The following is a 23,779-nucleotide window of genomic DNA, read 5'->3' on the forward strand; positions in this document are numbered from 1 at the left end:
CCAAACACGCATTTACCTATGTGAACAAGTCATTACCTGTGGTTGTCTCTTTAATTGACTGCATGGCTGCCAGCTCCTCCGTGATTTGAAGAAGATGAGCAGCTGGGCGGTGTCACGTACATCGCAGCTCTCATCCAATTAAAGCCAGCGAAAAACAGTCAAAGTCTCCGGGCATACAGCGCAACAGAGTCCAATAAGCACTCCTTATTAAACTCTCCGTCAGAAAACGCCTTACTTTTTCTGACGCTTTTGTGAGAAATGACGAAACCTGTCCTGACAGCTGCATCTCTGGGGGTGTGAAATTTGGCAAAAAAGTCCTTGTTGGGTCCTACTACTACTACTACTTACTACTAAAAGTCCTACTTGGCAGTCCATGTCTTGTTGAAAACACGCCATTCGTCATCAACTTTTCTCTTTTCAGCGTCTCATCACTTGTCGCTGTGCACCTTCCCTCACAGGTTACACCCGGACATACGCCCATAAATAACACTTTTCAAAATAAAAGCAGCACAGTTGTATTGCGCGCACGACATAGATGTTTTTTTAAACTTTATTTTGTAATTTGTGATTTCGCTGTTCAATTCCCCTCACAATCGCACACGCGCATACGTCCACACGGAAGTAATACAAATAACGCTTTTCAAAACAAAAGCAGCACCGTTGTATTGCACACTCGACATAGATACTTTTTTAAATGTATTTTGTAATTTATGATTGGCCTCACGCGGGCCGGACAGGGATGCACAAAGGGCCGATGCGGCCCACGGGCCGCAGAATGCCCAGGTCTGTGATAAAGTTAAAAACTTGGTTTAATACCAACAAATTGTCTCTGAATTTAAAGAAGACCAAAATCATGCTCTTTAGCAATCGCAAAAGTAATATACCCATCAGGATTGTTATTGATGATACACCAATAGAATATGTTCAACAAAATTCATTCGTAGGAGTGGTAAGAGATGAAAATATCTCATGGAAGCCTCAAATAAATTACCTGAGGACAAAAGTTGCTAAATGTGTTGGAATGATGAGGAGATCATGTCATTTATTGAACACCAACGCTCTGCTGTTATTGTATCATTCATTTATTATGTCATATTCAACTATTGTGTTGAAGTCTGGGGAAATTGTTATAAATCCCATCTACAGCCTTTAGTCACTCTGCAGAAAAAGCCCATTAGGATTGTGTCCAATGTTCACTACAGACATCATTCAAATCCACTATTCATGGAGTTAAAGCAACTTAAACTGCACGATGTGATCAATTTTAAAACTGCTCAAATTATGTTTAGGGCATCCCAAAACTCTCTACCATCCAATATACAGAACCTATTCCAGGATAGAGATGCTCACCATAGTTGCAGTCTAAGAGGAAACAACAAATTACATTTGCCTAAATTTAGAACAACTTTAGAATCAATGTGCATTTCAGTGCGTGGAGTCACTCTGTGGAACAACTTAGAGGACGTGTTCTAACATGATTCAATTTAAAAGACTGTTTAAAAAAGAAGTACTGAAGAAGTACGAGGAGGAAAGAGAGTGATGCCCTCAGCACAGAGCGATGGGAGAGAGGTGTATGGTCAGGGAGTGTTTGGGCCTGTGTGTGTGTGTGTGTGTGTGCGTGTGTGTGTGTGTGTGTGTGTGTGTGTGTGTGTGTGTGTGTGTGTGTGTGTGTGTGTGTGTGTGTGTGTGTGTGTGTGTGTGTGTGTGTGTGTGTGTGTGTGTGTGTGTGTGTGTGTGTGTGTGTGTGTGTGTGTGTGTGTGTGTGTGTGTGTGAGTTTTGTCTCGTTTTGTCTTGTCTCATAGTAACAGTGGTACTATTGTATTGTTAGTGTACAGGAGCTTTTTTTGTTTTTGTTTGTATAGTATTGTTCTTGTATTATATTGTTTATGTTGAATGTGGAATGAGTGAGAGGGGTTGGGATATTATAAGCATCTGCTTCATCCAACCCCTTTTCAAGCCTTGCATAAATGTCTCTGCCAAAATGTGGAGAAAAAAAAAAAAAAGTGTGTTGTACTGTGCAGGTTTGAAATAAATACTTCAATTCAAAAAAATCATATTGCTCACCTCTGCAACTTTGGTAGGTTCTATGTTTCCCTCGTAAGGGCAACCAAGGGCACAAGAAACGTATCTGCGAAAGGAGCACTGTCATTAATTTGCACAATAATTATGCAGACATGATGAAGAGGCCAAGCAAAGTGATTTATGCAAGAGAAACATTTAAAAAAAAACCTGCTGAACTTTTCATTATGTGCAAAGACTGGTGATTATAATCTGGTGATGATCCAGTTCAAATAGTATTTGTTACAAGGAACACAGATGTTGATCATCACAAATCAAGAGCTGTTTGTTTGTCTCCTGTATCTACTTCTCTGGGAGGGTTGCCATGGCTGCCATCAACCAAAACGTCGTTGCAGGGGCAGGTATTACAGCTAATTGGACATTATTCATTGAGCACTTATCCTAACAACTTCAGATATTTTCAGAACACGTCTTTCCTTTTACCCCAAAGCAATTTGAGCACAACCCGCAGGGACCGCCACAAATGTTTCATGTACACCAAAGTTTTTATCTCCCGTTGTGGTTGTTGTGCGCCCAAACGACCCCACAAGGAACTATGTTGTTTTCCCCAATCTTCCCGCTGTGCCCAAACAAAGCATCACTGACTCAATCTTGTCTTGTTATTCGTACACTGCCTGAGTTCAACTGTGTCTGTAACATGTTATTAGAACAAAACATGCTGTTGGCCCGCTTTCAACTTCCCACTCGGAAGTCATTCCCCATTCAGCCCTGTCAGCTCTTTGTGTCATCATCACTGGTTCTTTGCTAACTACCACGTCTCCATGCTTTTATTTTCTTGAATATGGCTGCATAATACAGTGTTTTTAAACCTTTTTTGAGCCAAGGCACCTTTTTTTCATTGAAAAAATGTGGAGGAACACCACTGGCAGAAATAATTTAAACAATGATACTCAGCAGCTGATATAGACAGTAAAAAGTTGTTCTCGCAAGTGTTGGATAAGAATTGAAACCATAACCAACCATGCATGACTACAGCTCTTGTCTCAAAGTACTGTCACATCACACAGTGACTTATTTGGTTTTTTTTGGTGTCTTCCTGTGTGTAGTGTTTTAGTTTCTGTCTTGCGCTCCTATTTTGGTGGCTTTTCCGGTTTTGTCGGTATTTTCCTGTAGAAGTTTAATGTCTTCCTTGAGTGCTATTGCCCGCACCTGTTTTGTTTTAGCAATCAGGGCTATTTAAGTTGACGCTATCCTTCTTTGCGGGGACATTGTTGATTGTCATGTCATGTTCGGATGTACTTTGTGGCCGCTGTCTGCTCCGCACTCTGTAAGTCTTTGCTGTCGTCCAGCATTCTGTTTTTGTTTACTTTGCAACCAGTTCAGTTTTAGTTTCGTTTTGCATAGCCTTCCCTAAGCTTCAATGCCTTTTCTTAGCGGCACTCGCCTTTTTTTAAATGTTTGGTTTAAGCATTAGATACCTTTTACATGCACACTGTCATCTGCATATTGTGATCATGACAACCATGTTCCCGACATCTACAAAGCAATTAGCTACCGGATATGGAAGAGAATAACATGGTTACTCTGCCGAGCTCTAAACAGTACAGACACTCAACAACGGCACATTTGCCGATTATTATTACTGGTTTGCAAAAAATATTCTAACCCAAATAGGTGAAATTACATATTCTCCCACGGCACACCAGACTGTATCAGTGGTTGAAAAACACAAACAGCATAATAGACCACCATGGGGCCAAAGAAAGTGCAGGTCGGAGCACTTTGATAAAAAGGTGAGAAACCCTATTGGATTTAAGAAAACTGGCTTTAATGAAGACTCTTGTTGGCAGAGACAGCAATGAGTATGTAGTTCTGCTTATTTTCTGCAGGTAAAACCATATTACCGTATTTTCTGGACCATAGGGCGCACCGGATTATAAGGGGCATTAAAGGGGTCATATTATGATTTTTTTCTAAATTTAAAACTTTTCCTTGTGGTCTATATAACATGTAATGGTGGTTCTTTGGTCAAGATTATGTTTTACACGCCATCTTCAAGTCGCTTTCTGACAGTCGCTTCAGGATGTGCCGTTTTGTGGGCGGTCTTATTTACGTGGCTCACCTTCGACAGCGTCTTCTCCCCGTTATCATTTTTGTGCACGGACGGGAGTTAAAGAAGTGTCAAAAGATGGCGCTAACTGTTTTAATGACATTCAGACTTTACTTGAATCAACAACGGAGCAGCATCTTCTCATCCGTGGCTCACTAGTGCAACAACGCCGGAAATGTGTCACGTGAAAAACCGTCCGACCGGAACTCTCTAATAAGTAAAGTTCCGTGGGTGAATTATGTAAACTCACCACAGTGGAAGTTTTTAGCGCTTCCATAGCGAGATATAAGTAAGAACTTTACACTACTTTATATTAGAAATGGCAACAGCAGAGGATGAATGTCCCATAACAATAATATAGTAAAAAAGAAGCTTATCAACTATGGCATCGGCACGGACTACAGTGGCGGACGTGCGCAAAGTTTCAGGACTTATGCAGATCTCAAATACACATCAGCAGGTTCCACAAGATAAAAACAGTTGGTTTTGCATAATATTGTGAAACAAAATGCCAGAGAATGTCTGTTAATGGGTGTCATTTTGCGCTCCTTATACACACACCATAGTAATACTTGTATCTCTGACTACGGTAGCCGTAATGGGCCGACAATCCATCAAGCAGTGCGACTTCAAAGTCATACTAAAACATTTTGAACGATTTTTGAGTGCCGTGTGTAATGTTCTTTATTTTCAATGGAACATTTAAAGTTTTGGTGTTGTTTACTGGCATAATATTGAAGTCTACACATATCTCTTATGTATGACTGGTCACACTTATCATTACACCATGTACCAAATAAAATTGCTTCAAGGTCGGTAAGCACAACCAGAGTTATTCCGTACATTAGGCCCACCGGGTTATAAGGCGCAAAAAATGGAAGGATTTTAACTGTGCCTTATAGTCCGAAAAATACGCATTTTCTATAAAATATGTTTCATGTTAATATTTTTGTTTGTCTGAAATAGATTCATTTGATTTACATATTTTTTTAATGGGAACATTATGGAGTTTTTGTACCATTCGGTCTCTTTAGACCAGGGGTGTCCAAACTTTTTCCACTGAGGGCCGCACACTGAAAAATCAAAGCAAGCGGGGGCCATTTTGATATTTTTTATTTTAAAAACCAATACAATATATGTATAAAAAAGATACATTTAGGCCTCCACTCAGACTTGATCCCGGGGACCCCAAAAGTTTTGTCAAAAAAATATTACAAATGTGTCATTATTTAGTATTATTAGGGTCCGCACAGGACCTTTTCAAAAGGAATCCCAAAGGGAGTCCTTTTGCAATGGGACGAAAGGACCCTATTGAAATTGTAAGGTTTTATTATTATTCTTTTTTCTTCCGCAGCTTTGCGCACTACTACGCCCCCCTTAACATGCTTCAAAACTCACCAAATTTTTTACACACATCCAAAAAGTGTGCCAGCAGACTTTAGTCAAAAAACCAAACCCAAAAAAATACACTTGCTCTCTAGCGCCCCCTAGGTAGAAAACTGCCTATAACTCCCACTAGGAAGGTCGTAGAGACATGAAACCAAAACCTGTATGTAGGTCTCAGTTAGACCTACAATTCATAATTTCACTTCTTCGGGCGAAAACCAACAGGAAGTTGGCAATTTCCCCTTCAAGACAAAAAATGACTAAAAACACTCATTTTTGATTTTTGAGCTGTAATTTGACCCCCTTAAAATACTTCAAAACTCACCAAAATTCGCACACACATCGGGACTGCGGGAAACTGCGATCTAAAAAAAAAAACCGAATCCCAAAACTCAAAATTGTGCTCTACATAATTTTTGGGAAAAAAAGAGAAAAAACTGCTCCTCAGAGGAAAAATCTGACAAAACTGCTTGTAACTTCCGGTAGGAACGTCGTAGAGACATGAAAAAAATACCTCTATGTAGGTCTTGCCTGGACCTACATTTCATAGATTGACATCCTTCAGCAAAAATCAACAGGAAGTTTGCTATTTCTCCTTCAAACCATCATTTTTGTTACAACCGGTCACCAAACATCAAACATTATCTCCTCTGAGTGCGTTTGTCGTTTCGGCTTCAAACTGCTACAGGAGAGAGATTGAACCCTTCTGATTAAAAGTTCACGAAAGAGTGGTGATTAGTGCTACCGTTTTGATTTTACGCGCCTTCAAAGACCCGCAGCACTAAAGTTGCTACGGTGCCAAAAATGACAACGAAACTGCGATTAGACCTTCTTTGGCCTCAATACACACAATAGCCTATAATGACAATGTGAACTCAGACACAACTTCCTCTAACTCCCAGTACCAATATCGTAGAGACACGAAACAAAAACCTCTATGTAGGTCTCACTCAGGACTACCACTGGACAAAAGTATTGGACACCTAGGACTAGCACCTGCCAGAAGGCGGACCCGACCAATGCTGCTTGCAGCTTTAATTATTATTATTATTCAAGGTTTAAATCTCTAGATCAACATTAGGTCTATCTGTCAATATAACGCTTTTAAAGATTTAAGTTGTATGCCATTTTTGTCAAGGAAACCCGTGTTTTTTCATGGAAAAAAAACACAAAATATGCAATATTTTCCCCCAATAAAATTTTTAAGTGGAATATTTGAGATTATATAATAATTGGAGTCTTAAAAAGGTCAATAACTCATAACAACATTGATTTTAATTCATTATTTTTTTGAGCAATGACACTTAAAAAAAAAAAAGTCCCACTAAAATTATTGGGGATCCAAAAGGGTACTGCTCAGGAAAGTTAAAAAAAATAAATCCAACATTTTTTTTTAACTTTTACCACAATAGTCTCAAGATCAACTTCAGATCTATCCGTCAATTATACGTTTTATTGTTGTTTATGTTTATTGTTTGTTCGTTTTAGGCCCTTCTTTAAAAAACTTTGTTTTTTAAATGGCATCCAAAAAATATGCAACATTTTCCCCCCAAAATATCTCAAAGTGGAATATTTAATGTGAAGTAAATGGAGCCTTGAATAGGTCAATAATTCATAATGACATTGATTTTGATTCATTATTATTTTTTAAAGAAAGAAACAGCCTGCATGGCAGCTTTGTGTTATTAGAGTAAATAATGCAACATTTTCTTGTTACATTTCACCTGTTTGCTCTTTTATACCAGTTTTTATGTTTTTTATTTTTTTTTCATCGTATTATTAGAATGTGCCGTGGGGCTGTTAAAAAATTACCTGCCCCCGGGCCGCACTTTGGACACCCCTGCTTTAGACCTTTTGGAACGGACTACCAACAAAAATGTCCAACTTTTCCAAATTCTTACATTCTGCTTTATGAATATTTTGATGTTTTTCCACTGCACAATACAGCCTCAGATCAACTACATTTGTAGCTGTACTGCGGGAAAATGAACGCATCACTAATGTTGGCTAGAGTAAGCAGACACACCATGGTGGCGGCGTCATGGTCTGGGTCAGTATTAGTGCTGCCAGCACTGGGCAGCTACGGTTAATTGAGGGAAACATATCCCAAATTGTACTTTGACACGATGAAGCAAAGCTTAATACCCTCCCCTGGGAAACTGGACCACGTGGCAGTTTTCCAATATGAGGAGCCCAAACACACCTCCAAGATGACAAATGAGGAAACTGAATGTGATGGACTGACAAAGTATGTCTACAGACTTGAACACAATTGGTCAAAGCCTGTTGGGCATCCTCATGCAGAAAGCAAGAAGGAAGATGGGGGTGTCTAACATCAACAGCCCATATCAGTGATGTCATCGTGGAAGCGTGGAGGAAGATTCCAGTAACAACCTGTGCAGCTCCGATCACATCCATGTCCAAGGGGATTAAGGCAGTGCTGTATAAAAACAGTGCTTACAATAAATATTCCACACCTTAAATACAATTTGCTCCCTTGTATTTCCTGCTAATTAGACAATAATAGCTGTGTGTTGGTTCATATATAGCATGTGTATCCAAAGTACAGCCTGTGGGCCAAATGCGACCCGCCAGAGTCTTCAGTCTGGCACGCAAGACGTCACAAATTAAATAAGAAATCTGACCGCGGTGTCGTGTCTCGAGTTTAATTTCAAATATCTGACAATCTAATTGCGTATGTTTGACTCCATCTTGTGGACAACGTTAGTAATTTAGTTCAATGTCCATACATTTTATTGTAGAAATAGAGCACAGCGTTAATTTAGATGACCCAATCAAAACAACTTTTTCCGCTCATGATGCAAATCAACTATAACTAACACAGAAAGTCAATACACATGGTTGCACATAACACACCTGCTGCTCATTAAAAAAAATGTTCAATGCACTGTACATAATATAAAAATACAACCATATAAATCCATTACAATGCATGATGGGTCATATGCAAAACACTCTCTCCACACTTTGCAATGTTTGGCGCATTTTAGCTGCTTGACAGTTCTGATTGCAAATCTTTGTAAGGAGGTCGTCACGGAAGTAAACAAGGTAGGAGTCAAACATTTACACACTCTCAATATTCAATGTTTTATCGTTTATACTTAATATAGCTTGCTTAAATCAATGCAAACCGAAGAGTCTCTGGTCATTTCCTGATAATATTGTGAATCCTACATTCTTTATTTTTGTATAAATGATTGTTGTTACGTCACAATCAACACCCTGTTATGTGAAAAAAAAAAAAGCACTGTTGTGTGTGTCTGTGTGCGCGCACGCTCATACATATGACAGTGTAATGGATATTACCCTCGAAAATTGGGCTTTATCGTAGGTTGTGTTGTATTTTTACATGTTTGGTAGGAAATTAATATGCAGACGTAAATCACTGCGATTGCCGATTACATGTAAAAACAGCTGCGTAAACTTGAGCGCACATGCACTCTGAAAGAAAAAGCATAGAGTTGGAATAAAAAATATTACAAAAAACAATCAAAGTTAGTGTATTGATTTAGATACCAAATGTATTTAGAATATCTTGTTAATTAAGTTACATTTAATATCTATTGCACTACACTAACTTCAGAACTGTATAAATATATATGGAGTATTGTATATATATATATACAGTTCTGAAGTCAGAGATAGAGTGACAAGCTCTGTCATCCGGGAGGAGCTCAAACTAAAGCCGCTGCTCCTCCATATCGAGAGGAGTCAGATGAGGTGGTTCGGGCATCTGGTCAAGATGCCACCCGAATGCCTCCCTAGGGAGGTGTTTCGGGCATGTCCGACCGGTAGGAGGCCACGGGGAAGACCCAGGACACGTTGGGAAGACTATGTCTCCCGGCTGGCCAGGGAGCGCCTCAGGATCCCCCGGGAGGAGCTGGACGAAATGGCTGGGGAGAGGGAAGTCTGGGCTTCCCTGCTTAGGCTGCTGCCCCCGCGACCCGACCTCGGATAAGCGGAAGAGGATGGATGGATGTGTATATATATATATATATATATATATATATATATATATATATATATATATATATATATATATATATATATATACTGTATATATATATATATATATATATATATATATATATATATATATATATATATATATATATATATATATACACAAACACACATTTATATCAGAATAAGAAATCAGAAATACTTTATTTATCCCCGAGGTAAAATTGAGATTTTCAGCAATCCCATTCAAACAGAACAGGATCACTGACGGTTCTGCCAACTTCCGGCACCCCTAATATACATATACACACACATATATATATATATATATTATATATCCCCAGCTTCCACCATCCTAGTCAGGTCCGCAGTGTCCTTGAGCAAGGCCCTTGCTCCTGATGGTTCATTGTTAAGGCCATCAGTGTGTGAATAGGTGAATGTGGAAATAGTGTCAAAGCGCTTTGAGTACCTTGAAGGTAGAAAAGCGCTATACAAGTATAACCCATTTACCATTATATATATATATATATATATATATATATATATATATATATATATATATATATATATATATATATATATATATATATATATATATATATATAAAGTTTGGGGTCACATTGAAATGTCCTTATTTTTGAAGGAGAAGCACTGTACTTTTCAATGAGGATAACTTTAAACTAGTCTTAACTTTAAAGAAATACACTCTATACATTGCTAATGTGGTAAATGACTATTCTATCTGCAAATGTCTGGTTTTTGGTGCAATATCTACATAGGTGTATAGAGGCCCATTTCCAGCAACTATCACTCCAGTGTTCTAATGGTACAATGTGTTTGCTCATTGGCTCAGAAGGCTAATTGATGATTAGAAAACCCTTGTGCAATCATGTTCACACATCTGAAAACAGTTTAGCTCGTTACAGAAGCTACAAAACTGACCTTCCTTTGAGCAGATTGAGTTTCTGGAGCATCACATTTGTGGGGTCAATTAAACGCTCAAAATGGCCAGAAAAAGAGAACTTTCATCTGAAACTCGACAGTCTATTCTTGTTCTTAGAAATGAAGGCTATTCCACAAAATTGTTTGGGTGACCCCAAACTTTTGAACGGTAGTGTATATAGACACTGGGCTAAAAAATGTTAGCCCAATGCGGCCCCCAGGTAAAAAAAAAAGTTTCGACACCCCTGATATATAAGGATGGGCACCGAAACCCAGTTCCATGATGGCACCAGAGCCAACATAAACAGATGTAACCAGACGGAAAAGAGAAGCTTGCGGTGCCTCATTTTGGAACTAAATGACTGCAGACTCAGCCACCTGGAACAAGTGCTTGGCAGTGATGAAGATGACGACTTGTAAGTAATGTAGCGTCCTGACAGAAGCAGACAGAGTTCGATGCTCTTTTAAAACGTTATTGCCGACCTTACCACGCCAACAGCAGCTCTCATAACATCGCTAGCCAGTAGCCACAATAACACAGCACTTCCTCATTATGCACCAGTTATGGCTATGACCAGCAAAGTTGCATTCACAAAACCCCGGAATTATGAGCATCAACATTACAACACAAACTAGACTTTTTTTGCACATCCTCTATGTTGAGCATTTCTGCACTATGTATGACAATTTGTTGTGGATTGTATTTCTTATCTTTGAATGTATTACTTAATTATCGTTTAAATACTTGTATACAATTATATAAATTAAACTACTTTCAACTTGTCAAAACTCTTTTTTAACGTATCGATTTGGTACTAGTATTTGTCAAAATGTAAACGATTCCCATCCCTACAAATATACTATATCTATCCTGCTATTCTTCTCTAAAAATATCTAAATTAGATAGGCTCCAGCACCCACCTCAACCCTGAATAGGACATGTGGTAAAAAATGGATGCATGGATGGGTATCTCCACAGTACAATGGAACCTCGATTTACAAACCCCCTCGTTGTACAAACTTGTTTTATTTACGAACCACAGACCGAATAAAAATATGCTTTGGTGTGTAAATATTGTCTCGGTGTACCAACGTTTCATCCATTCATTGTGTGCCTTGCGGCGCAGCCAATTTGCGCCCAGCAGCGAACCCATTTTGGGCGGGCTTTTAGATCTCTGGTGCACATTGTTGGTCAGCTCAGCAGTGTTGCTGTTAGCTGCTGTGCTCAGTGTTTATTGTGAGATTTTGAAGTGTTTTGTTAGCTTTTTTAGAAAATGTTTCTCGTTTTTCTAGCTCAATGTGAGTCCAAGGAAAATAATGGCCATGTGCCGTGTTGTTTGAAACAGTCAGGAGGCATTCACAGCGTTGTCTGTACTGCCTTTCTCTCCCTTCCACTGCTCGCCAAGAAGATTAACCAACAAGTTAAAGTGGATTTTATTTATTTATTCCTAATTAGATCATTAATTAATTGTAGTGATCTGGCTGTTAAAGTTAGAAAGTTTTGTGATTTCGATCTATAAGTGCTCCACAGAACTACTGACAGTGTGGGTGGTTGTCGGCAGGGAGGCAACATACGAGGAGGACAATTGTTGATGGATAGTTGATTCATCACCCCGTTGTTATGTTGGTTTGATATACCGTACTATACCGTTTATATTGTATTCAAAGTGTACAAACTTTTACTAAAATATTGATTTTTGTTAAAGCTGCAATCCATTATTTATGTTTACATGGTTACTTATGGAGAAATGTTCTTTATTATACAAACTTTTATATTTACGAACCCTATTCAAAAAACAATTACATTTGTAAATCGAGGTTCCACTGTTATGTCTCTTGCTAATTTATAATAAAGTGGTTGTTCAAATGTTATACATGACCTTAGATTGTGGTTACAAATCAATACCAATAAAGCCAAATAGGTATTATGCAGTGGTAAAAGGCATCCATTCACCAGGTAAACAATATTTGCACTAGCTGTATGTAGGGATACAGTGTATTGATAATTGATGTATTTGATGTAAATAAAGTAGCAAAAAAAAAGATTAATTAATTTGTCACTTAGAGCTGCTGAGCACATCGTTCAGGTTTCTGTACGGTTTTTAAAAAAATACTGCATTCTTAAGTAACGTTTGTTTAGTTTTTTATGTAATCTTCCATATGACATTGTTATTCAAATAAAGACTACAAAAATGTAAACAATGGTAACAGTCATAACTGCCATAAACCGAGAAGGCAGGAAGTGACGTTATCTTCATGCATGATCGTTTCTTCCTGGACCGATCGTGTAGTGCAGGGGTGTCCAAAGTGCGGCCCGGGGGCCATTTGCGGCCCGCAGGTCATTTTTTAACGGCCCCACGGCACATTCTAAAAATATGATAAAAAAAACAAACAAACATAAAAAGTGGTATAAAATAGCAACCAGGTGCAATGTAACAAGAAAATGTTGCAACGTTTACTCTAATAACACAAAGCTGTCATGCAGGCTGTTTCTTTCTTTACCATGAATTGATTTACGTGGACCCTGACTTAAACAAGTTGAAAAACTTATTCGGGTGTTACCATTTAGTGGTCAATTGTACGGAATATGTACTGTACTGTGCAATCTACTACTAATAAAAGCTTCAATCAATCAATCAATCAATCAAAATCAATGTAATTATGAATTATTGACCTATTCAATGCTCCAATTGCATCACATGAAATATTCCACTTTGAGATATTCTTTGGGGAAAATGTTGCATATTTTGTGTTTGCCATGTAAAAAACTAAGCTGTTTTTTTTTTTAAAAGAAGGGCCTAAAACGAACAAACAAACAACATAAACAATACAACTTATAATTGACGGGTAGACCTGAAGTTGATCTCGAGATAATTGTGTGAAAATTAAACAGTAAAAAAAAATGTATAATTTATTTTTTAACACTTTAATGAGTAGGACCCTTTTGGATCCCCAATCATTTTAGTGTGATTTGTTTTTAAGTGTCATTGCTCAAAAAATAATAATGAATTAACATCAATGTAGTTATGAGTTATTGACCTTTTTAAGGCTCCAATTATTATATAGTCTCAAATATTCCACTTTATTGGGTGAAAATATTAAATATTTTGTGTTTTTTTTCCCATAAAAACAGGGGGTTTTTTTGACAAAAAGAGCATACAACTTAAATCTTTAAAAACTTTATATTGACAGATAGACCTAATGTTTATCCAGAGATTTAAACCTTGCATAATAATAATAATAATAATAATAATAATAATAATAATAATAATAATAATAATAATAATACTGAATAATGACACATTTTTTAAAATATTTTTTGACCAAAACCCTTTGGGGCCCCCGGGACCAAGCCTGAGTGGAGGCCTAAATGTATAGTTATTTATACATATATTGTATTGGTTTTTAAAATAAAAAAAATATCAAAAAGGCCCCCCGCTTCCTTTGATTTATCAGTGTGCGGCCCTCAGTGGAAAAAGTTTGGACACCCCTGGTGTAGTGACAAGAGCCACCGACGTGTATGTGTTGTGTGTTATTATATGTGGATTACTGGATCGCTTAGAGGACGGGCAGGTTGATGAAGTGCGGCCGTGCGTTCACTTAAAACTGACACTTAATCCTATTAGCGTGCGTGACTTTGGGGACGAGGGGGAAATATTGTTGTGTTACCAATTATTGTGGGGCGTTGCTTCCTTATTTGTGATTATTCCAAGCCTAGTATTATCTACCCGTGCGAAGCAGCGGCACTTGAGTTGAATGTGACAGCGCGTCATAATGAATACAAAAGTATCATTAGTCCAGAATCTTAAAGGTCTTCCTGGACTGACCACATTAGGAACCGGTGTCAAAACATACCGGTACAGCTGCATGTGACAATGAAATACAAAGAATACAAACCCGCGAACTGGAATCTCTCGCTCTTTGGCACTCTTGACAACATCTTCAAACCTTAGCATGCTTTCTTCAATAGAGCAATTAATGTTTTTCACGCTGAAGGTCTCAGACGCCGACCCAAACACTGCAATTTCTGTAGCGCCAGCTGCAACCTTTAGCAGAAGAAACATTTCAAACACAAAGTAAGGAGAAACATTTCAGTTAACAGGTATTTTCTATGGGATTCACTAAATAAATCATGATTTAATTACAGCAGGGGTTCTTTACCTATTTCACTTCAGAGCCACTCTTTTCCACTAGGGGCTCAGGGCCCACTAAAATAGGAACACTGAATTAGTAATCTTACTCTTGATTTAAATTGTATTTGATATTTATATATAACAGGATAAACCTTGTCAAATGATATGAAAGCATGTGTTAATCTCAAAGATTATTATTGAGGTCAGGCTGGTTACAAAAATAAATACTATTTAACTGTATTGCAGAATGGACTCATAAACTGATAACAAAAAATTATATGCAATTACACCGTGTTAAATAAATATAGTCCAATTAAATTAAGAATAACTAATGCTAATGTATATGTTTCTCAAATAAACTGTCAATACAATACAAGTTAAATAAAACAACAGCTTCACCACTTCAGTCATAATTTTTGCATTTAAGAAACTTCTCTATGACTTTTGCTTCAGACTTCTTCTGTTTGTTTGATATTATCATTACTGCCACGAGTGGTGGAAAAGTGTATTACAACAGAGTGCCGCTGCGGCCCATACGGACCACAGCGGAGAATCAGATATTTTTTGATGACTCTCTACAGCGGTGGTCAGCAACCCGCGGCTCTAGAGCCGCATGCAGCTCTTTAGCGCCGCCCTAGTGGCTCCCTGGACCTCTTTCAGAGATGTGTGAAAATGGAAAAAGAAGAAGAAAAAAACATATTTTTTGTTTTAATATATTTTCTGTAGGAGACCAAACATGACACAAACCTTCCTAATTGTTAGAAATCCCACTGTTTATGTTATACATGCTTCACTGATGAGAGTATTTGGCAATCACTGTTTTGTCCTACTAATTTCAACGATCCTTGAACTCATCGTAGTTTGTTTACAAGTACAACTTTCTCCAAAAGACGTGTTTCATGCCACTCCTTCTTTGTCTCATTTTGTCCACCAAACGTTTTATGCTGTGCGTGAATACACAAAGATGAGCTTTGTTATATTTATTGATTTTACTGGAGTGCTTATCAGGCATATTTGGTCAATCCATGACCGCAAGCTAATCGACGCTAACATGCTATTCAGGCCAGCTGTATGTACATATTGCATCATTATGCCTTGTTTGTAGGTATATTTGAGCTCATTTAATTTCCTTTAGTATGTGCACGTCTCATGACACATTATCTGTATGTAATATTGACTGCATTTCTCATAGTTGTTTGTGCGCCATGTTGCTCCAGACCACAGCAAACGTTACCCAGCTTGCAAAGATTGTAATAAATTCATTAGAACAGGGGTGTCCAAACTTTTTCCACTGAGGTCCGCACACGGAAAAATTAAAGCATGTGGCGGCCATTTTGATATTTTTCATTTTCAAACCATAACAAAATATATGGATTTTTTATTTATTTTACCTTTAGGGGTCCCGGTGACCATAAAGGGTCTCAGTCATTAAAATGTTAAAAATAAGTCAGATTATTATTTTTTTGTAATTATTTAATGCTTACAGTAAAACTCTATATCAACTTCAAGTTGATATAAAGTAATACAAATTTTAAAAAATGTTTTATGGCTTTTCTGTCAAAAACAACTTAGTTTTTTTTATAGTAAAACTGAAAATGCAGTATTTAGTAATTAGAGCCCTAAAAGATCAATAATGCAGGACACCATTGATTTTAATTATTTCATATTTATGAGTAATCACAGTGAAAAGATAAATAAAAAATCACTAAATATATTTGGGATCCAAAAGGTGCCCCACTCATAAAGTGATACATTTTTATTAGGTTTTTCTTTTACTTTCAACACTTAAGTTACGAGATCAACTTCAGATATATCTGTCGATTTTATGCTGGAACAATTATTTTGTTTGTTTTATGTGCTTTTGTCAAAGAAAACTTTGATGTTTTTATATGGCTACTACACAATATATGCAATATTTACCACATAAAACATTTTAAAGTAAAATATTTGAAGTAATTGGAGCCCTGAAAATAATTCATTATAACATGGATTTTTTGTCATTATTTTTTTTTTTTTGAGCAATGGCAAAAAAAGAAAAAGAAAGAAAGACAAAAGAAAAGAAAAAAAGCCTGCATGGCAGCTTTTGTGTCAACATTGCAACTTTTTCTCGTTAGATTTCACCTCATTCCACTTTTTCTAATGTTCTTTTTTATTTTTACAATAATATTTCCAGAATGTGTGGCGGGCCGGTAAACAATTAGCTGCGGGCCGCAAATGGCCTCCGGGCCGCACTTTGGACACCCCTGTATTAGAAGAAGACAGCCTGCCGTTTCCTTAAACTTGGACACACACATCTGTACCTTTTGGTCATTCGAAGCCAGTAATTTCCAGAAGTTATCTCATCCTGTGAGAAGCCTCCATTTTTCTAATGATTTCCAATGTTGCAAAAATGTGCAGAATAAAAATTAAAATACAACATTTCTGTCAACAAAGATTTGTGTCAGCCTTTGATAGTAGGCTAATATAGCTAATTTAGACACTTACATCATGTGTTGCCTTCAGTATAACACTTATATAAGGCTTTACATTTTTTGCGGCTCCAGACAGCTTTTTATTTAATTTTTTTTATTTTTTGGGTCCAATATGGCACTTTCAACATTTTGGGTTGCCGACCCCTGCTCTAGGGCAGTGGTCCCCAACCACCGGTCCGTGGATCGATTGGTACCGGGCCGCACAAGAATAAAATAAAAAATAAAAAAATAAAAATAATGATATATATATATTTTTTTTATTATTAAATCAACATAAAAAAACACAAGATACACTTACAATTAGTGCGCCAACCCAAAAAACCTCCCTCCCCCACACTCATTCACACTCATTCGCACAAAAGGGTTGTTTCTTTCTGTTATTAATACTTCTGGTTCCTACATTATATATCAATATAGATCAATACAGTCTGCAGGGATACAGTCCGTAAGCACACATGATTGTATTTTTTTATGACAAAAAAAAAAGTAACCTCCCCCCGTCCCCCCGGTCTGTGAGACAAATTTTTAAGCGTTGACCGGTCCGCAGTTACAAAAAGGTTGGGGACCACTGCTCTAGGGCGTGCTCGCGGCCCAAAAATGGGCCCCGGCCCTATGGTTAAGAAACACTGACTTACCGCATCCTGAAAGCCTTGCATGTTGGGTGTCAATACTGGGTACTGAACATGAGGCACTCTCTGGATCCCTGTGAGAACTTCCGTGTGGTCAGCCATCTGAACAAAAAGAGAAAAACATATGAGGTATAAAAATAAACCCATAAGGTCAACACAACTTGTTCTTGAAAATACATCATTCCAAGTCGAGCCTTTCACGTCCCTGCACAGGCCATTAAGGGCGAAGTTACTTGATGTCATATTTCCGTGAAAAGAGCAAAAAACATGTTTGAATGTCCTTAAAAATAGCAATGCAATTTACGACAGGAAGGGTAGTATTTCTGAATGTTAAAATAATCTTGGGGGGGGGAAACATCTGCGGTGATGCAGGTAGCCCACAGTAGTTGTTCGGCTTTGTAAATCACTCGTCTCTGTTTAACTGCGCACAAAGTGGAGTTAATACCTGCGGTATCCACTTTGAGGAGACAAAGCTGGTGGCCTCGATCACACGCAGGCCTGATCCCGAGAGCATGTCTATCAGCTGGATTTTCACCCCTGTCCGAACAATTTCCTGGGGGAGCAATAAATTAAAAAAAAACAAACAGCTCTTTGTGGATTTGAATCCATGCAAGTTGGGAGGTACAACATGTCTGAATGTACGATTTTATCTTTTTTTTTTTTTTTTTTTTACTGGACATTGCGGTGGAATCTTCACCTAAAAAAAAAAAAAAAAAAAGTGCTGGCATGCGATGAGGAATGATTCTACTGTGACATGCTAAGCAGAGTAAACGAAGCCAGAAGCCATGTCCCTTCCCCTCTTGGATTTCAAAGAAAATGTAAAACATATGCTACGGTAATTATGGCGCACAAGCCATATGTTGAGCGTGTTTTATGTAGGAAAGACAGAAACATTCAGGGGGAAAATAGTAGTTTTGAAGGTATGATTAAGCATAGCAGCAGGACAGCATATATAAATATAAATTATGTTGGGTTTTTTTACCTTTTCATTTTGAAGACCATCTCTGGGCCCAACTTCAACAATCTTGACAAACTGGGGATACTCTGAAGCAGTCTGGGAAAGACGAATACAACACAAGAATTCATATTTGTGCTTGGAAGTCACCAAAAAATGCATAAGGGTCACAGAACCATAAAAGTGCCAGGCATTAGCATGGGAACCAGAGAGATGTTCGCACACTGGGAAAAGATAGAGAGAACTTCCCCCCCCCCGCAAGAGCCACAGGGGAATTTTCTGTGTTTGGCAGCAGAAACTGCAATCATCGTCGTCGTGAACATGCAAATGAACACTTAAACAAACCATCTAATGTACAGTTTGTCTTGACTGGCTGCATTTACTGTAACTCCAGTGGCAAGAACGAGCAAACATGAGCGTGAAAATGGGATTATAAATTTAGCATCCTGTTGGCATAGTGCACTCCCATTTTAGTTGAGTTAAGAAGTCTAGTCCATGTATACAAAGTTTGAATAAACATGTAAACATAAACATTTTGATAGAATATACAACATTGGATTAAAGTAAAATACATCCATCCTTCCATCCATTTTCTTCCGCTTATCCGAGGTCGGGTCGCGGGGGCAGCAGCCTAAGTAGAGAAGCCCAGACTTCCCTCTCCCCAGCCACTTCGTCCAGCTCCTCTCGGGGGATCCCGATGCGTTCCCAGGCCAGCCGGTAGACATAGTCTTCCCAACGTGTCCTGGGTCTTCCCCGTGGCCTCCTGCCGGTCGGACGTGCCCTAAACACCTCCTTAGGGAGGCGTTCGGGTGGCATCCTGAGCAAATGCCCGAACCACCTAATTTGGCTCCTCTCGGTGTGGAGGAGCAGCGGCTTTACTCTGAGTTCCTCCTGGATGACAGAGCTTCTCACCCTATCTCTAAGGGAGAGACCCGCCACCCGGCGGAGGAAACTCATTTCGGCCGCTTGTACCCGTGATCTTGTCCTTACGGTCATAACCAAGCTCATGACCATAGGTGAGGATGGAAACATAGCTCGACCGGTAAATTGAGAGCTTTGCCTTCCGGCTCAGCTCCTTCTTCACCACAACGGATCGATACAAAGCTGCAGGCAATCCCTAATCTGCGCACCTGGAACTAATGAGAACAGACAGCATAAAGACCAGCGGACCTGAAGATCAAGTGACGGAACATAGTTCATTCCTCATAGTAAGCATCCCGTCTCTGGCTTCCCTCCTGTGTACTTGCTCTCTCTGAGCCTTCCCCGTTCCCATGTCTTATGTCCTGTGTTCCCCGAAGTGCTTCCCCTGTTTCCCGTGATCGAGCTGCGTGCCTCGACTTCCTTCGGACACGGACCTCGTTGCTTCTGTCCAGCCCCCGACCGCTTGCTTGCCCACGGACTGCCTTCTCGCCTTGCCCCTTTGGTCTGACGTAGGATTCATCCAGCACGCACTTACAACAAACTCTGGTAACATTTACATTATTAATTCACCATTCACTTAGAGTAGCATACACACCCCATCACATCATCATCTGGTTCAATAAACCTATTGAACTGATCCCTGCCGTTGTGTCGTCTCCTTCCCCCGCCGTACGTAACAAAAACTACTACAAACTAGTTTTGCTACTCATCTTTAGAAGCTGGATTATGCCTTACGTCAAAAGATAATTCTCATCATTGCGTTTGTAATCCAAATTAAAACATTTAAGGTTATATTAAAGGCCTACTGAAATGAATTTTTTTTATTTAAACGGGAATAGCAGATTCATTCTATGTATCATACTTGATCATTTTGCGATATTGCCATATTTTTGCTGAAAGGATTTAGTAGAGAAAATCGACGATAAAGTTCGCAACTTTTGGTCGCTGATAAAAAAAGCCTTGCCTGTACCGGAAGTAGCGTGACGTCACAGGAGCTAGTATTCCTCACAATTCCCCGTTGTTTACAATGGAGCGAGAGATTCGGAGCGACAAAGCGACGATTACCCCATTAATTTGAGCGAGGATGAAAGATTCGTAGATGAGGAACGTTACAGTGAATGACTAGAGAGGTAGTGATGGACGTATCTTTTTTCGCTCTGACCGTAACTTAGGTACAAGCTGGCTCATTGGATTCCACACTCTCCTTTTTCTATTGTGGATCACGGATTTGTATTTTAAACCACCTCGGATACTATATCCTCTTGAAAAGGAGAGTCGAGCACGCGAAATGGACATTTAAAGTGACTTTTATCCCCACGACAATACATCGGTGACACACTTAGCTACTGAGCTAACGTGATAGCATCGTTCTCAAATGAAGATAGAAACAAAAGAAATAAACCCCTGACTGGAAGGATAGACAGAAGATCAACAATACTATTAAACCATGTACATGTAACTACACGGTTAAAAATTCTCAGCCTGGTAAGGCTTAACAATGCTGTTGCTAACGACGCTAAGGCTAATTTAGCAACTTAGCAACCGGACCTCACAGAACTATGATAAAAACATTAGCGCTCCACCTATGCCAGCCAGCCCTCATCTTCCCATCAACAGCCGTGCTCACCTGCGTTCCAGCGATCAACGGCGCGACAAAGGACTTCATCCGTGGGTTTGGCGGCAAGCATCGGCTAGGCGTAGTAAGTAGTCCTTGTTGTGTTGCTGTAAGTATTGTACTTAGCCGCTAATACACCGATCGATCCCACCTACAACGTTCTTCTTTGCAGCCTCCATTGTTCATTAAACAAATTGCAAAAGATTCACCAACACAGATGTCCAGAATACTGTGGAATTTTGTCGAAAAAAACAAGAGGTTTTTGTATCGGGTCGATGGGGTACAATCACTTCCGTGGATTTTGTGACGTCACGCGCATAAATCATATCCAAAGGAGTTTTTCAACCGGAAGTGTGGCGGGAATTTTAAAATTGCACTTTATAAGTTAACCCGGCCGTATTGGCATGTGTTGCAATGTTAAGATTTCATCGTTGATTTATAAACTATCAGACTGCGTGGTCGGTAGTAGTGGGTTTCAGTAGGCCTTTAATATGCAGCCGTGATATAAGCAGCTGGAAACTAGCTTAACAAGACAAACTGGATTTGAGACTTTTTTTTTTAAATGTTAGCATATACACTCTGATTTAATTCAATAATAACACAAATTAACTGTGATAGTTATAACATAGTGGCCTGTTCTTTATAGCTGAGCAAAGCAAATGTAATTGTAAATATTACGTTTATATTGAGGTAATATCTTAGCATAGCAATGCCAACTGTATTTATTACATGTATATGAAGGTAATAGCTTAGCATAACAATGCTAATTGGGTATATTACATTTAATAATAGTGTAGTATAGCAATGCTAATTGTACTTATTTTTAATTTTTGGTCCTGTTCAGCTACTCAGGCAAACCATATATTCTGGACAGATTTACTTTACAAAAGAGAAGTGTGGGATACTTCTCAGGTTGCCTTATTTGTATTTGACTTTATTAAATGGATTTATATTCCTGTTTGGCGCAGCCGGACCGGAACAGGAAGGGATAGAAATAGAAAAAAAGGAAAACAGAGGGGGGAAATGCGGGGACAAGAGGGGGATAAGACAGAGAGACAACAACCACAATAACAACCACAACAACAACAACAGAACAGCATCAGCAAATACGATAAGTACAAATATGATACAAAAAGTGATAGTGAATACTAATTATACATAAAACATTTATACAGAAGTAATAGCTTAGCATATCAATGCTAATTGTATATTTTAAATGCAGACTCTATGATGGTAATAGCTTAGCATAGCAATGCTAATTGTATATTTTAAATGTATATGGCTGTAATAGCTTAGCATTGCAATGCCAAGTGTACATATTACATTTATATGGCGATGATAGCTTAGCACACCAATATTAATTTTCCTTTTTTTTATACAGGTAAGTAGCAACTTAGCATACCAATGCTAATGGTACATATTACATTTTATATGGAGGTAATAACTTACCACAGAAATGCTCATTGTACATTTTCCTTTCACATGGCGGTAATAGGTTAGCAGAGCAACGTTAATTGTATACATTACATTTTACTTGGCGGATAATAGCTTAGCATAGGAATGCTAACTGTACATTTAACTTGTATATGGAAGTAATATCTTAGCATAGCGATACTAATTGTAAATTTTTCTTTTACATGGATGTAATAGGTTTTGTTTGTTTGTTTGAGACTTTTATTAGTAGGTTGCACAGTGAAGTGAAGTTAGCAATACTAATTATACATAAACATTTATACAGAGGTAATAGCTTAGCATATCAATGCTAAATGTATATTTTAAATGCAGATTCTATGTTGGTAGTAGCTCAGCATAGCAATGCTAATTGTATATTTTAAGTTTATATGGCTGTAATAGCTTAGCATTGCAAAGCCAAGTGTACATATTACATTTATATGGCGGTAATAGCTTACCACATGAATGCTAATTGTACAGTTTCCCTTTATATGGAGAGAATAGGTTAGCAGAGCAACGTTAATTGTATATATCAAATTTTATATAGAGGATAATAGCTTAGCATATGAATGCTAACTGTACATTTAACTTGTATATGGAGGTAATAGCTTAGCATAGCGATGCTAATTGCACATTTGCCTTTTACATGGATGTAATAGGTTAGCAATTCTAATTATACATAAAACATTTATACAGAGGTAATAGCTTAGTGGGCTCTGTACCGAGGATGTCGTTGTGGCTTGTGCAGCCCTTTGAGACACTTGTGATTTAGGGCTATATAAATAAACATTGATTGATTAACATAGCAATGCTAATTGTATATTTTAAATTCAGACTCTATGATGGTAATAGCTCAGCATAGCAATGCTAATTGTATATTTTAAATTTATATGGCTGTAATATCTTAGCATAGCAATGCCAAGTGTACATATTACATTTATATGGCGGTGATAGCTTAGCACACCAATGTTAAATTTTAAAAAATGTATACAGGTAAGTAGCAACTTAGCATACCAATGCTAATGGTACATATTACATTTTATATAGAGGTAATAGCTTACCACAGGAAAACAAATTGTACATTTTCCTATTATGGAGGATAATAGCTTAGCATAGGAATGCTAACTGTGCATTTTACTTTTATATGGAGGTAGTAACTTA

General features: G+C 38.2%; 1 protein-coding gene and 1 long non-coding RNA gene across 2 annotated transcripts in view; one reads left to right on the forward strand and one right to left on the reverse strand.

Annotated features, from left to right (window-relative positions):
* The window catches only part of LOC133643537 (uncharacterized), a 264,818-nt gene that overhangs the window by 224,873 nt on the left and 16,166 nt on the right, over nt 1-23,779 (forward strand). The gene's annotated exons all lie outside the window — the stretch shown is intronic.
* The window catches only part of LOC133643644 (hydroxymethylglutaryl-CoA lyase, mitochondrial-like), a 58,931-nt gene that overhangs the window by 34,507 nt on the left and 645 nt on the right, over nt 1-23,779 (reverse strand). The window contains exons 2-6 of the mRNA XM_062038322.1: nt 18,658-18,729; nt 18,121-18,228; nt 17,682-17,777; nt 14,340-14,488; nt 2,066-2,129 (exon numbers count right to left, since the gene is read on the reverse strand). Of these exons, the coding sequence (XP_061894306.1) occupies nt 2,066-2,129; nt 14,340-14,488; nt 17,682-17,777; nt 18,121-18,228; nt 18,658-18,729 (489 nt within the window). The remainder of the gene's footprint in view (nt 1-2,065; nt 2,130-14,339; nt 14,489-17,681; nt 17,778-18,120; nt 18,229-18,657; nt 18,730-23,779) is intronic.

The sequence above is a fragment of the Entelurus aequoreus genome, linkage group LG26 (assembly GCF_033978785.1).
Source record: "Entelurus aequoreus isolate RoL-2023_Sb linkage group LG26, RoL_Eaeq_v1.1, whole genome shotgun sequence".
NCBI classification, from domain to species: domain Eukaryota; kingdom Metazoa; phylum Chordata; class Actinopteri; order Syngnathiformes; family Syngnathidae; genus Entelurus; species Entelurus aequoreus.